This window comes from Myotis myotis, unplaced genomic scaffold (genome assembly GCF_014108235.1).
Source record: "Myotis myotis isolate mMyoMyo1 unplaced genomic scaffold, mMyoMyo1.p scaffold_m19_p_21, whole genome shotgun sequence".
Classification (NCBI taxonomy): Eukaryota; Metazoa; Chordata; class Mammalia; order Chiroptera; family Vespertilionidae; genus Myotis; species Myotis myotis.
The window spans coordinates 5,682,305-5,697,438 of record NW_023416326.1 but is presented as its reverse complement, the minus strand read 5'-3'; the positions used below and the strand labels follow the sequence as shown (position 1 = coordinate 5,697,438).

Genomic DNA, 15,134 nt, shown 5'->3' with positions numbered 1-15,134 from the left:
GAATGAAAATTAATCTCCGCCACCCCCCGCCCCCATGATAAACCCGGTATCAGGCATTTAAAGACAGTTCTGATTCCTACAGTGGGAGGAGGGGAGCGACTTCGGTGTCCTGGGCCTGAGCCACTCCCTCGGGCTCCCCCATCCCCTCTTCCCCCCTCACCCCCTCTTCCCCCCTCACCCCCTCTCCCTCTGTCTCTCTGACACCTGGCAGAAGCTCCCCAAGGGCCCCAGAGGCTGTATGGTCTGACCGTGGTTCTGTCTTGTCTTGTTTAGCTGCCAGCACTTACAGATCAATAGATGTCGATCCCAGAACACCGGCCATCTGGCCGCCCTGGGCTGGCGCCATCACAGGCCGCACAAGCTGAGTTGCAGCGGGCGCTTGAGCTGGGCCCCTCCACTCTGGCCTGTTCACTGCCCCCCCCCCCCAGCAGCAGCCCACCCTTAGCCCTGAGTCTTGTCCTAACCGAGGCAAAGGAGCCCCTTCCTTCAGGCACTCAGCCACCGTCTGCAGGAAAACTGTCCCAAAGACCTTACAGGGGAGCAGGGCTCTGTCTGGAACAGTGATGGCGAACCTATGACACGCGTGTCAGAGGTGACACGCGAACTCATTTTTTTGGTTGATTTTTCTTTGTTCAGTGGCATTTAAATATATAAAATAAATATCAAAAAATATAAATCTTTGTTTTACTATGGTTGCAAATATCAAAAAATTTCTATGTGTGACACGGCACCAGAGTTAAGTTAGGGTTTTTCAAAATGCTGACACGCCGAGCTCAAAAGGTTCGCCATCACTGGTCTGGAACAAGGCCCTGGGAGCCGGGGCAGTGCGGTGAGGGCCGCGTGGCCCTGCCCCGAGGGTCCCGGTCAACATCAGAGTTGGCTACTGCGTGTTTAGGCTTCAGAGACGGGGCGGTTGACTTGCCCAACAGTTGGCAGACGTAGACTTCACCCAAAAAGCCTGAATCGGGGAGGACTTGCTGATGGTGTTTGCTTGGTTTGCGTGAATGGGAAGAAGATGCAAAAATGAATATATCCTAGCCCTGACTGGTTTGGCTCAGTGGATAGAGCGCCGGCCTGCGGACTGAAGGGTCCCGGGTTCGATTCCGGCCAAGGGCATGTACCTTGGTTGCGGGCACATCCCCAGTCGGGGGTATGCAAGAGGCAGCTGATAGATGTTTCTCTCTCATCGATGTTTCTAACTCTCTATCCTTCTCCCTTCCTCTCTGTAAAAAATCAATAAAATATATTTTTTAAAAAATGAATATCCTAGTGAGAATGTTCACCTGCGTAGTAATTGTCAATAATCTTTTTTTTTTTTTTTTTTTTAAGATAATGGGAAGATTCTTCTTTGGACTAGTTCAGTCAGGAGCCTGGTTTTGTTTCGATGAATTCAATCAGATCGACGTGGAAATCCACTCAGTGATTGCCTCCCTGATCCAAACAATTAAGGCGGCTAAAGACAGCTACTCCGTCAGGTACCTGCCCCGTGGACTGCAAGCGCGGTCCACGCTTACTGCTACTATTGTGAAGTGTTCTCTTCCACAGAAAGTGGTGGGTGTGGGCGGGCCGCTTACCCATCATGTGTCTCTTGCTTGGCAGGTAACGTGAAAAGGTATTTGAGTGGGAATTTTCTCACTGCCTTTTCATCTTATCACAGCGGTTCTCAACCTTCTGGCCCTTTAAATACAGTCCCTCATGCTGTGATCCAACCATAAAATTATTTTCGTGGCTACTTCATAACTGTCATGTTGCTACTGTGACGAATCATCGTGTAAATATCTGATAGGCAGGATGGTCTTAGGTGACCCCTGTGAAAGGGTCATTTGACCGCCAAAGGGGTCGCGACGCTGTCTTATCATGTTTCATTTGAAGAAACCCAAGTTTTGTTTTGTTTTTCCCCCTGTAATTCTACATCTTCTTACAAAGCCAATTCTGCTGGCCACACAGCCGAGCCCCTCCTTAGTCCGTGACTCTGGGTTAATATATTTTAATGGAAAAGTCCTGTAACAGTGATATCTGTACGTTAGATTGCTGATGTGTCCTAATCCCAACGAAAATGGTTTCCTCTGCAGGTACATTCAGGAACTTGCATGATTCCCTTGGTGGGCACAGCTGGGTGTGTGGGTTTAACGCTCCTCTGACAATCTGACATTTCTCATGCGAGCTCGGGGACGTCCGCTTCTAACTTGACTTTCCAGGGGTTCATTCAAACCACTGGAACCACTGTCACGCGGCCCCACACGTCTGTGGATAGAAGTGGGGGCCACGGTGACCCACACTGCACCCCTTCCTCGCCACAGCCCAGCCTCGCCCCGTCTTCCTCAGCTGTGTCCGGGGAGTCCTCAGGCTTTGTCCCCCTGGGGTCCCCTTCCCTGTTGTGACCACCCTCGTTGGTATCGGCTGCTCATGAAATCCCCAGATGATTTCCCTCCATGTCTCCACTGTAGTCCCTGCGACAGGAATCAGTGATCCCAAAGTTACTAAATTGGGCAGCGGGGGGCGGGCTGTGCTCCCGCTAACACAGGAACTCGATGCCATGGCCACTCTGGGGTCCGCGGTGCCCTCTGGGCGGAGCTCTGGGCCCCAGGTCTCCCCGGGTTCTTTTCCCTGTCACTCAGTTCAGTCATGTGGGTACCTTCCCACTGCAGGCCCCCCGAAACTCCTCAGACAGCTTCCGACGCGAGCAAAGAAGTCGGGGTCCCCGCGGGGCTCACAGTTGTGGCTTCAGACGAGCCTCTCATTTCCTCTCTGACCATTGTTTCTTCCCAGGAGGCTCTGTTTGGGTTTTAATGGAACACAGCCCGAGGCAAGTTCCAAGCTCAGGTTTTAGGGATTTTGGGTTTTTGTTTTGTTCGTTTTTTTATGTTTGTTCGTGTGTTTTTTGTTTGCTTTTGTTTTTTATTGATTTCAGAGAGGAAGGGAGAGGGAGAGAGAGAAGCATCAATGATGAGAGAGAATCATCGATTGGCTGCCTCCTGCACGCCCCCTACTGGGGATGGAGCCTGCAACCCAGGCATGTGCCCTTGACAGGAATCGAACCCAGGACCCTTCAGTCCGCAGGCCGATGCTCTATCCACTGAGCAAAACCGGCTTAGGGCTATTTGTTTTTTTAATATATTTGCATTGATTTCAGAGAGGAAGGGAGAGAGAGATAGAAACATCCATGATGAAAGGGAGTCATGGCTCCGCTGCCTCCCGCACGCCCCACACCGGGGATCTAGCCCACAACCCGGGCACGTGTCCTGACCTGGAATTGAACCGTGACCTCCTGGTTCATCGGTCGGTGCTCGACCCCTGAGCCACACCGGCCGGGAGCAGCTGTGGTCTTCACATACTTGGACCTAGAGCTCTCTTCGTGATGCCTCCTGTCATGTCCTGTAGGTTTGAACTGGAAGGAAAGAAGATTCGTATCAACCTGTCCTGTGCAGTGTTTATCACCGTGAACTGCGGGTAAGCGTCAGCGCGTGTGTCGCAGGCGTGGGCCCACCTCCTGAGGGCTAGCCATCGGGGGACCCTACATGGTCGGGCACCGCGGAGCTGCCATTCCAGGGTGCTTCCCAGCACTGGCGTTTCCCCTTCACGGGCGGCCAGGCGGCCAGGAAAGGGTCGACAGTGTGTTGCAAAGCTGGGGAGAGGAGCAGAAGGAACGAGAAGGCAGGGCGGAGGCCGCAGGATCGGTCGGTCTCTGCTCCTGGAAGGTGATGGTGACGGTGCGGGTGAACCGTGGGAGGAGGCCCGGGGAGACACGAGCATCAAGGAGGAAGCTCTGTGAGATGAAAAGTCGGACGGGAACTACCCCCTGAGCTTGTTTTCGGATAAAGATCACATAGAACGCCAGTGGGATTCTTGGGGGGAAGTTACAACATGTGGCAACACGTGTGGAAACCCGAAAAGGGGTGTTTCGTGTCCTGTTTCTCTTGCCCTCTTCAGGGACAAGGGTCACGTGGGTCTCCCCAATACCTTAAAGTCCCTCTTCCGCCCGGTGGCCATGGTGGTGCCCCATTACGAAATGATTGCCGAGATCAGCCTGTTGGCGGTCGGGTTCCAGTCTGCAAAGTCGCTCTCCAGGAAGCTGGTGAACCTGTACAGGCTGGCCAGCACGCAGCTCTCCCAGCAGGTAACGCACGCACGCTTTCCTCGCGGGACGGTGTCTGGTGTGGGTCCGGGGGTGGGGGGTCGGGGGGAGGACCTGGGGAAGGGGCGGCGCTAGAATTCCCGTCGGCACCTCAAGTCCACGGCCCAGAAGGGATGGGAGGCGGTGTGTCAGGTCGGCCAAGGTTCCAGACCTTCCCTCCCAGATCTGGGGAGTGACTGAGTGTCTGCTATTTTATTTTATTTCATTTCATTTATTATTTTTTAATTTTATTTATTTTTATTTTGTTATTTAATTTTAAATTTTTATTTTGTTATTTTATTTTTAATTTTGTTTATTTTTATTTCACTTATTTTATTTTATTTATTTTATTTTTATTTATTTATTCATTCATTCATTCACTCCTCATCCAAGGTTATTTTTCCATTGATTTTTAGAGAGTGGAAGAGAGAGGGAAAGACAGAGAGAAATATTGATGTGAGAAAAACACATTGATTGGCTGCCTCCCACACACGCCCCGACCAGGGCTGGGGAGCGAGCCTGCCACCGAGGCACCTGCCCTTGACCAGAATCGAACCCGTGACCCTTCAGTCGGCCGGCTAACGCTCTATCCACTGAGCCACACCGGCCAGGGCTCAGTCCCATGTTTAGTACCTTTAATACTTGTTCACTGTCCTTTGAGAAGGAGACGTCTAGGAGCACCCGTTTGGGAGAGAAGTGAGCGCCTTAGAAGCAAAATGGAGTTCACATCACTGTTTCTCTTCACAGCAGCGATGATCAGCGACTTAGCTGTGTGCGCTTTGCATTCTCATTACCAGCTTCTTTCGTTTTCCTTCCAAAACTGGAATCATTCCAATATTTTCGTGTTTGATAGGATCATTATAACTTTGGCCTGAGGGCCCTGAAGACAATTATAACAATGGCAGGAAAGAAGCGGAAGTTTAAAAGGTCAGTGGAATTTGGAATTGTTAGGTCCGTGGGAATGACACAGCGCCGGGCAGATAGCCGGGGTGGAACCATTCTCTACCGTAAAGCAAGATCTTTTCCGGGAAAAGGTGTGGGAAAGGGTCAGGTTACTCCCTAGGACCCCAGCCGGGTAGCCTGGAACGCTGTCGCTCTCCTAGAGACGTTTAATAAATCGCTATGTCATTTTCCACCGGCTGTTAATTAGCCGGAATTCATTTCTGTTATTTGCAGCTACAAACACACACACACACACACACACACACACAAATAAACAATCCTCTACGATTGTTGCAGCGCCCATCCCTGAATCAGTGACTGCGAATGACATGACCCTGACTTTGCCGAGAAGTCAGAGCCCATCCCTGGAGCTGGGACCAGATAAACCCCATGCCAACCGCAGAGCTGGTCGGCGGGCCGCGAGGGACAGGCGGGGAGGAGGTGGGGGCGGCCTCCGAGCCACAGGGACGCGAATGGCCTGGCACGCCAGCAGCACACGCTCGCTCACGCGGCCTTTCTGTGTGTTTTCTGTCCTTCAAGCGACACCAGCGACAGCCTCCCTGAGGCCGAGGAGACGCCGATCATCATCGAAGCCGTGAGAGAAGCCAGCCTGCCCACGTGCACCGCCCGCGACGTCCTCCCTTTTGAGAACATCATCCGAGATACTTTCCCCGAAGCCACCGTTTCTCAAGTCAGCCAGGCCGCCCTGGAGGTAAGACCTCTGGGGAACTCGCACCCACGATTACGAGGTGGAGGGTCGAGATGAGGAACGAGACGTCGATGAAAACGATGACAGTTCTTCGTGAATCGCTCTATTCGTGTTATCATGGGGGGGGGGGGGCAGAAATACTTGGAGATCTATGTCTCCCCTTTGGGGGGTGGGCAAGAGCTTCCACTGCACTGGCCCGGAAGGAGGAGGAGCTGGGAGGAAGGCTTCTATGCATTTTGTTTTTTGGGGGTTTTTTTGTGTGTTTTTTAAAAATATATTTTATTGATTTTTTACAGAGAGGAAGAGAGAGGGATAGAGAGTTGGAAACACTGATGAGAGAGAAACATCAATCAGCTGCCTCCTGCACACCTCCCACTGGGGATGTGCCCACAACCAAGGTACATGCCCTTGGCCGGAATCGAACCTGGGACCTTTCAGTCCGCAGGCTGACACTCTATCCACTGAGCCAAACCGGTTAGGGCTTCTGTGCATTTTGTCTGCTCCAAGCAAGCACCCCCCTCTCCTGTCCCCCCACCCCCAGGCCAGGGCAAGGACTACTTGTCTCTCCCTCCAGCCCTGCTTAGCGTTCTGCGCCCCCTTTAGCTGCTGCTTTGCCTGTCCCGTGCAGGAGTGTGAGGAACGAGAAAGACAGTAGGCAAGGTTGACCAGAAAGACAGATAAAATGGTCTTTTTTTTTCCCCCCTGAAGACATAGTTACCAATTACATCCACAGTGGAAGAACCACTTTAGAAGGAGGCATAGCTGCCCTTGCAGTTTCTCTGTTGAAATATTAAGTATCTTTCTGAGCTACAGCCACTTTTTCTGGGATGTTTTAATGCAAGCATGTCCAACTCGCGGCCAGCGGGCCGCACGCATGTCTCGATGGATGACCACATCAGGTTTGCAATTTTTTTAAAAATGTCCCTTGTTCGCCCTGGTCGGTTTGGCTCAGTGGATAGACCTCATGTGAAAGGTCCCGGGTTCGATTCCGGTCAAGGGCATGTACCTTGGTTGTGGGCACATCCCTAGTAGGGGATGTGCAGGAAGCAGCTGATCGATGTTTCTCTCTCATCGATGTTTCTAACCCTCTATCCCTCTCCCTTCCTCCCTGTAAAAAATTAATAAAAAAAAAAATTTCCCTCGTTCTCTTCGAATGTTTTGAACATTGAAACATTAATCATTAGAAAATCGGAAACCTACCTTAATGGTAGTTAGAATTACTTAAGATGTAGGATCATGTACATTGTCTTTTTGACTGTAGGATAAACACTTGTACGGTGGTTACAGCCAGTTCTTAGGCATATCTTAAAGCATGAGTTCTAAATATAGGGAGCATCTGTGGATCTGCTGCTGGAGTCTCTGAATATAAAATTTGGATGTATTGCCCAGCCTGTGTGGCTCAGTGGTAGAGCGTCGAGCTATGAACCAGGAGGTCACAGTTCGATTCCTGGTCAGGGCACATGCCCGGGTTGCAGGCTCCATCCCCAATGTGGGCTATGTAAGAGGCAGCCGGTCAGTGATTCTCATCATTGATGTTTCTATCTCTCCCTCTCCCTTCTCTGGGAGATCAATAAAAGTGTATTTTTTAAAAATTTGGATATATTGTATTTTGGATGGAAAATAGGTTCTCATTATTCTCAGGTTGGTGAACTAAAAATTTAAGAACTATTATCGTACAGTATTTGGTACCTAGTGAAGAGAGACTTTTTTAGGATTATATACCAAGAGTTCGATTTGCATTGCATTTTAAATGAATGTATTTCTTTTTTTTAAAGAAAGTAGTTGCTCTTGCGACACAGTTGTTGGGCTTACAGCAATGGCCAGCTCAGAAGGAGAAAATCATACAGTTTCATAACCAGCTTCAGGTAAGCGTAGAATGGCATGGTAGCAGTTGTTTGCCCTGGATTTTAAAATGCCTGATCCAGGGGAACACAATATGAACTAACGGAAAAGAGAGCTTTTACCATGCTCTTCAAAGTAAAGTGGTTTATTGATTAACTCTTTACCTAGACTTTGTTTGATCCTTCACTGTAACTCTCAACAAATTAATCTTTTCCACCTTCATCCCCTTAATGCACAATTGTAAAAAAAATCCTGCAAACATCGTGTGAAGTGTTCTGCATGCCATTATTCTGCCTTCTCTGAATTGCCTGTTCTCTACGAATGAACCATTTGGAAAAACATCAGGCTATGCATTTCCCTGATGACTAGCACAATTATACTTCCTTTTATAGGTTTACTACAGGCCCGGTGCACAAAATTCATGCAAGGGTAGGCCCTGGCAGCCCCGGCTTCATCCGAAAGGTCATCCGGACGGTTGTTCCACAGTTTGGCCATTCGGTCGATTTGCATATTATGTTTTTATTATTATAGATAGGTTAGCCTTTTGGGTTTTCTGTGACTTGCCAGATTATGTAATGTACTCATTTTTCAATTGGGTGATTGGTCTTTTTCTTAGTAAAAGTAAATTTTTCATTACATATGTCATAATTCTGTGTCGCTTACCTGCAGAGCCACTACATTCTCTAAGTCTTGGCATTTCAGGAACATTCATGGAGTTCAGGTGTGCAAGAGACATAGTTCATGCAGTAACATTTATGGATCCTTTTGCAATAATGGCTTGTGTTGTTGTGTCCTATTTTTAGAAATGTTTTCTTATCTTATAAAGGCCAATTTTTTTTCCTAGAAGTCTTGAGTGTCTGTATTTCCCATTTTTAAGTCATCTGGAATTTATTTTTCTTTAAGGTGTCACGTAGGGATCTATTTTCGCCAGATGGGTACCAATTTGCGTGAGACTTCTCTCACTGATTTGCTCTTTCCGTCATGTACCAAGTGTTCATATCTAATGGGGTAGATTTCTTTGTTGATTTCTTCTATATTTCATTCTTTTGGTCTATATCTCTATCTTTATGACAACATTTCACAGGTTTTTTCCTTATAAATTAGAATGTTTTTAATCTTGATTTTGAAGAATTTCACATACATTTCTCTTGTTTGGACATAAAGTATATGTAAATAATTTGTCCATATTTACTAATTTCTCTAAATAAAATCTCATTATTTAGACTTTTTTCACTTCCCAAAATACCTGTTTTTTTCTTTTATCTTTATTGTTGAAAGTATGACCGTTGTTCCTTCTCTCCTCCTCCCCCCATTGATTCCCTTCCTTTCCCCTCCCTGCCCTTCCCCAGGCCTCCACCACCCTATTGTCTGTGTCCATGGGTTATGCATATATGCATACAAGTTCTTTGGCTGATCTCTTCCCACCCACCTACCTTCCCCCACCTTCCCTCTGAGATTCCGCAGTCTGTCCTACGCTTCTATGTCTCTGGATCGACTTTGTTCATCACTTTATTTTGTTGATCAGTTTATTCCACATGTGAGTGAGATCATGCGAGACTTGTCTTTCTCCGACTGACTTATTTCACTCAGCATAATACTCTCCAGGTCCCTCCATGCTGTCTCAAAGGGTAAGAGATCCTTCTTTGCTACAGCACAGTCTTAATTACCGTAGGTTTTTATATCTACTGGTACCAATTATAATGGAGGAAGAAGTTATCCCTTACCCTCTTAGGGCCCCAGGCTGGGTCTGAAGATTAAACTGACAAAGATGAGAGAAAAGCATACAAATTTACGGAATTTTTACATGTACCTGGGAGTCTTCAGAAAAGAATGCTTGTGAATGTTTGTGTCCCACCCCCCAAATTCAAACGTTAGGGTTTCAGCATTTGAATTTGGGGCACCAAAATTCAGTCCACAGCGCCAAGGTAAGGCAATTGTGCTTGAGATGGAACGAAGACGATACAATCAAGCAAAAGCTTTGCAAGCGATGAGGGGATTCTTTGTATGATTGGTTCATAGTGGTTTTTTTACCCAGGTTAGGGAAAGAAGAGAAGCAACAAGTGGGAAAAGACCATATGAATTAGATCATGCTGATTTTGAAAACCATGTGAGACATTGAGGTGGGAATATTTAGTAGACCATTGAAATTTCATTCTGGCACTTAGAACCAAAGACTGGGGAACCTGTATACAGTAGAATTCAGATGTAGTTAAAGACATTGGAATGCATGAGGTCAGAGAGTGTCATTGGAGAGAGACAGAAAAAGAGAGGGAGAAAGAGGGAGGGAAGGAGGGAGGGAGAGAGAGAGAGAGAGAGAGAGAGAGAGAGAGAGAGAGAGAGAGAGAGAGAGAAAGAAATTACAGAAGGCTAATATGGAAAGAATAATCAGAACTCAAAAGAGATAAAATGGAGCAAGGAAAGCCCAGATAAATTTCACTACAGAAGCCAGTTGTAGAGAAAGGTACAGGAATAAAGGAGAATTGAAAAGTGAGAGCAACTGTTAAATATCAAGAATTGGAAATTACTATTTGAATTTTAAAATGAGATTTCTGGCCCTAGCTGGTTTGGCTCAGTGGGTAGAGCGTCGGTCTGCGGACTAGCAGCAGTCACCAACCGGTGGTCCCTGAGGCCCGAAAGGTTGGCGACTGCTGGACTAAAGGGTCCCAGGTTCATTCTGGTCAAGGGCACACGCCCTGGTTGTGGGCTCGATCCCCAGGAGGGGGCATGCAGGAGGCAGCTGATCAATGATTCTCTCTCATCATTGATGTTTCTCTCTCTCTCCCTCTCCCTTCCTCTCTGAAATCAATAAAAATACATTTATAATAAAGAAAGAAAGAAAATTAGATTTCTGGTGATTTTAACAGTAAAATAAAACAACCCAGATTACAATAGATTGAACAATAATTTGAAGGAAGGGTTTGTGGATCGGGTTAGAGATGTGTTTATAAATAAGAACCTTCAAGCTTCAGCTTAGTTGAACCATTCGTAAATCAGTCTTAAGCCCTAAATCTGCAATCTTGCTCTAGGCTTGTGTTGGTGTGATGTTAGTGGGTCCAACAGGTGGAGGAAAGACGACTGTCAGAAGGATTTTAGAAAGAGCGTTAACGCTTTTACCAATCGAAGAGTTAATACTACGGGCTGAACTAATGAACTCCATTTCACAGGTAAATATTCTACAAAATAAAACGTTTCTCGGTTGGTTAAGATCATATTTTATGCTTCAGTTACAGCTTCATGTTCTCTCTACATACGTTGTTCGGTACTTGTTAAATTTATCGATAGGAATTTTGTATTTAGGCAATCATTTGTAGTGAATGGGATTGTTTTTCGTTTGAATCTCAAACTGGTCATTGCTAGTGTAAAGTAAAACGATTGACTTGTATGTTTATTGAAGGCTGAGTCACCTTATTTAATGGAGTGTTAGGTTCTAAGTTTTTAGATAATCAACTGAGTCATCTTCAAATGAATATAATTTTGTATCTTTCCTAATATTTATGTAACTTATATTCTTAACTTTACTGCATTGATTTACCCTTCAAGACCATGTCAACTGTCATATCTTATTTCTTCCTTTATCTGGAATGCAGTTAATATTTATGCATTTAATATGTTTACTCTGGGTCTATGATACATATTCTTTATCGTGCTTTGATATTATCATTCTTTAATAATACTTTTTTTTCTGGTCTCATTATACTTTGGTTTTTGACTCCTAGAATTTATGAAATGATTTTAGCATCTACTTTTTACATTTTAACTGGTTAATGTACTGAGCTATGTTGATAGATGGACTAATGTTAAATTGTCCTGGAATTCCTAGAATAACTCCTACTTTTTCATGATATGTTTTTATTCCACATAAAGGTAGACTCCAATACATAGTATGTACCTCAGTTTCTTATATAAAGGGATATTATTTGTAATAGCCAGGATTTTTATGATTTGAGTATTATGGCTAATTTTCATAACACCCATTTTTTATAGTTCCTTGGAAATTGCTACCTTTATAGTGAACCTTTCTTTGGAGTGAAAGATTTCTCCTAAAACCCTGTGGTCACAGCCGTGCAAACAATTAAATAACTGTACTGATGCCGGAGGAATGATTGGGCCAGACTTCCCAGGCACGGGTGGGAGTGAGGCTCTTGCAATTATCTTCAGAAAAGGAATTTTCTGTAGATTTCACTGGCAGAGAGTTACATTTCTCGGATTCCGAAGTCCCCTCCCCTTCAGCCAAGATCCAGAGTATCCGTTCCATGTTGCAGCCGGTGTACTGCAGCATTTAGGCTGATTCAAGTCCATTGGTCCCTGCGCGGAGCCCCATGTGACCTTGAGCCCAGTGGGCCTGGGAGAGGGCATCCCTCCACCGGAGTCCCAACAGGCAAAAGAGAGAGAAGAGACACTTCCTGGTTGGGGAGTTGATATGTTTGGGTTTCACGTGCTGGCGGGGGCCACACCCATTCAGACTCGCTTTCGGGTGCGATGGACAGGCAAGCAGGTCGGCACCTTCCCATGTCACCCAGACCTAGCTGGGCCCCCGCCTACCTGGCTTTTCCTTTTCCCCTTTCCTGTTTGGTAAGAACCAGGTTGGAAGGGTGGCATCCGGACTGTATGTAGTTAACGTCTTTAAAAACCCACCCTGGATTTTTCTCAGATTCCAGGAAGAAAGGGAAAAGTGGATACTTGGATTTTAAATCCCAAGTGTGTCACGGTGAGTGAACTGTATGGACAACTGGATCCTAATACCATGGAATGGACCGATGGATTGTTATCCGCAATCATTCGAAACTACGTATATTATAACAGTACAAGCTCTTCAAGGAAAGATAGCGATCTTGTACTAAAATCAAGAATCTCGGATTTAGCTAATGTAAGTGTAGCATGGGATGATTATTTTTATTTGACTATTGGGGGTTATTTCATTACCTAAAGACATATTAAAGCATCGTCATATACATACTACGATAAAAGTGAATATAAAAATATCATCACTCTAGCCGGTTTGGCTCAGCGGCTAGAGCAGCCGTGGGCAAACCACGGCCCGCGGGCCGGATCCGGCCTGCTTGAAATGAATAAAACTAAAAAAAAAAAAGACTGTACCCTTTTATGTAATGATATTTACTTTGAATTTATATTAGTTCACAGAAACACTCCATCCATGCTTTTGTTCCGGCCCTTCGGTCCAGTTTAAGAACCCATTGTGGCCCTCGAGTCAGAAAGTTTGCCCACCCCTGGGCTAGAGCGTCAGCCTGCAGACCAAAGGGTCCCGGGTTCGATTCCAGCCAAGGGCACGTACCTTGGTTGCAGGCTCCTCCCCTTCCTGGGCCCTGGTCGGGGCTCATGCAAGAGGCAACCAATCGATGTGTCTCTCCCACACCGATGTTTCTGTCTTTTCCTCTCTCTTTTCCACTTTCTCTCTAAAAAATCAATGGAATTTCTGCTTCCCCCCTTCATGCTTTGCTGCATTATTTGAATATTACATAACAACATTGTATTATCTTTCGGGGTGCGGGGACTAAACGGAAAGGATGTTCTAAAAGGACATGACCTGTGGTCACAGCATTACTGTCCACTGCGATGGTCACGTGGAGGTCTTCTCAGCTACGGAACCCTCCGCCTTTTTTATTTTTATCGCAAGAGGAAGCCTATTGACATATAGTCCATTTTAATGGGAACGGGTGGTCAGATGAAAACGTAAACATGATTGGTCGCTTATTTTAGGTTTTCCAACTTCGTGCCTTTAATACATCAGATGTCAGTGCTACTACGTTTAAGAAAGGGATGGAGAAGGAGGTTCAAGTTACCGAAAGTGAGAGTAAGTGTGATGATTCAATTTCATCTGGATGACGGACTAACCCAAAAGGGCAAGCTGACCCATTCTGAACTTCGTGTATATATATTTTTAAACGTTTTTGATGCGTGCTCTTGTTCTTGTGCTATTTCTTTTGTGTGTGTGTGTGTGTGTGTGTGTGTGTGTGTGCTCATTTGAAATGTGTGTCATTTTACCACGTTATCTTACAGCCCGGGTGATTATATTCCATAGACACCAGGGCTCACGTAGAGCCCTTTTGGTTTACACCAAGTAGTTATTACGGGTAGAAGTTCACCGGGTGAGCAGCAGCCCGGCCACACTGCCATACAGGCACCGAGTGGGCCCCACGCAGGCTGAACACGCCCAGGCCCGATCACGCGGCCCGGGCCTGGTCATCTCCAGTGCATCCGACACCCAGCGGACGCCGCCGTGCTGTGTGCCAGGGGACAGAGATGTATGGTCAGTCCCTGCAGGACCCTGGCCACTGCTTCCATGCCCCCTGGTGACGTCCGGGCAGCAGCGCCCCCAGGAGGGCACTTCCGTTCCAGACTTTGAAAGGGACCTCAGCTGCTGCTTCTGCTTCCTCAGAGCAGCGGTTCTCAACCTGTAGGTCGCGATCCCTTTGGGGGTCGAACGACCCTTTCACAGGGGTCGCCTAAGACCATCGGAAAACACATATATAATCACATGTTGTTTCTGTGATTAATCACTATGCTTTCATTATGTTCAATCTGTAACAATGAAAATACATCCTGCATATCAGATATTTACATGACGATTCATAACAGCAGCAACATGACAGTGATGAAGTAGCCACGAAAATAATTTAATGGTTGGGGGTCCCCACACCATGAGGAGCTGTATGAAAGGGTCGCGGCATTAGGAAGGTTGAGAACCGCTGCTCTAGAGTGTCCTCGGGCACCATTTTCCATCATTAGGAGGCATTTTCTAAGTGAGACAGAACATCGCGAGGCTGTAATGGAAGAAGACCGGGATGGTCCTCTGGTCCAGCCAGCATGTGTTTCTCTGCAGAGTTCGATTGGCAGTGGGTTGTCCTGGATGGTCCCGTGGACATCTTTTGGGTAGAAAGCCTGAACTCGATGCTGGATGACACTGGGACGCTGTGCCTCGCCAACAGCGAACGAATCGCGTTAACTAATAAAATAAGAGTGATTTTTGAAGTGGACAGTCTCGCTCACGCCAGCCCCGCCACTGTCAGCCGATGCGCAATGGTTTATATGGTAAGTCTTCAAAATCAAATTTATTATATATATATGTGTGTGTGTGTGTGTGTATATATATATGTATATAATTGTATGTATATAATTGTAACAATGAAAATACACCCTGCATATCAGATATTTACATGACGATTCATAACAGTAGCAAAATGACAGTGATGAAGTAGCAACGAAAATAATTTAATGGTTGGGGGTCACCACACCATGAGGAGCTGTATGAAAGGGTCGCGGCGTTAGGAAAGTTGAGAACCGCTGCTCTAGTGTGTCCTCGGGCACCATTTTCCATCATTAGGAGGCATTTTCTAAATGAGACAGAACATCGCGAGGCTGTACTATGTATATAATTGATTTCAGAGAGTGAGGGAGGGAGAGGGAGAGAGAGAGAGGGAGGGAGGGAGAGGGAGAGAGAGATGGAAACATCAATGATGAGAGAGAATCATGGATCGGCTGCCTCCTGATCGGCTGCCTCCTGCACGC

At 46.5% G+C, this 15,134-nt stretch overlaps 1 protein-coding gene across 1 annotated transcript in view; it reads left to right on the top strand.

Moving 5' to 3' along the window:
* DNAH14 (dynein axonemal heavy chain 14) overlaps positions 1 to 15,134 on the top strand; it is a 137,304-nt gene that overhangs the window by 51,841 nt on the left and 70,329 nt on the right. Inside the window, exons 30-39 of the mRNA XM_036355199.1 lie at positions 1,330 to 1,475; positions 3,382 to 3,450; positions 3,931 to 4,117; positions 4,968 to 5,041; positions 5,597 to 5,768; positions 7,541 to 7,630; positions 10,634 to 10,771; positions 12,259 to 12,315; positions 13,326 to 13,419; positions 14,449 to 14,657. Of these exons, the coding sequence (XP_036211092.1) occupies positions 1,330 to 1,475; positions 3,382 to 3,450; positions 3,931 to 4,117; positions 4,968 to 5,041; positions 5,597 to 5,768; positions 7,541 to 7,630; positions 10,634 to 10,771; positions 12,259 to 12,315; positions 13,326 to 13,419; positions 14,449 to 14,657 (1,236 nt within the window). The remainder of the gene's footprint in view (positions 1 to 1,329; positions 1,476 to 3,381; positions 3,451 to 3,930; positions 4,118 to 4,967; positions 5,042 to 5,596; positions 5,769 to 7,540; positions 7,631 to 10,633; positions 10,772 to 12,258; positions 12,316 to 13,325; positions 13,420 to 14,448; positions 14,658 to 15,134) is intronic.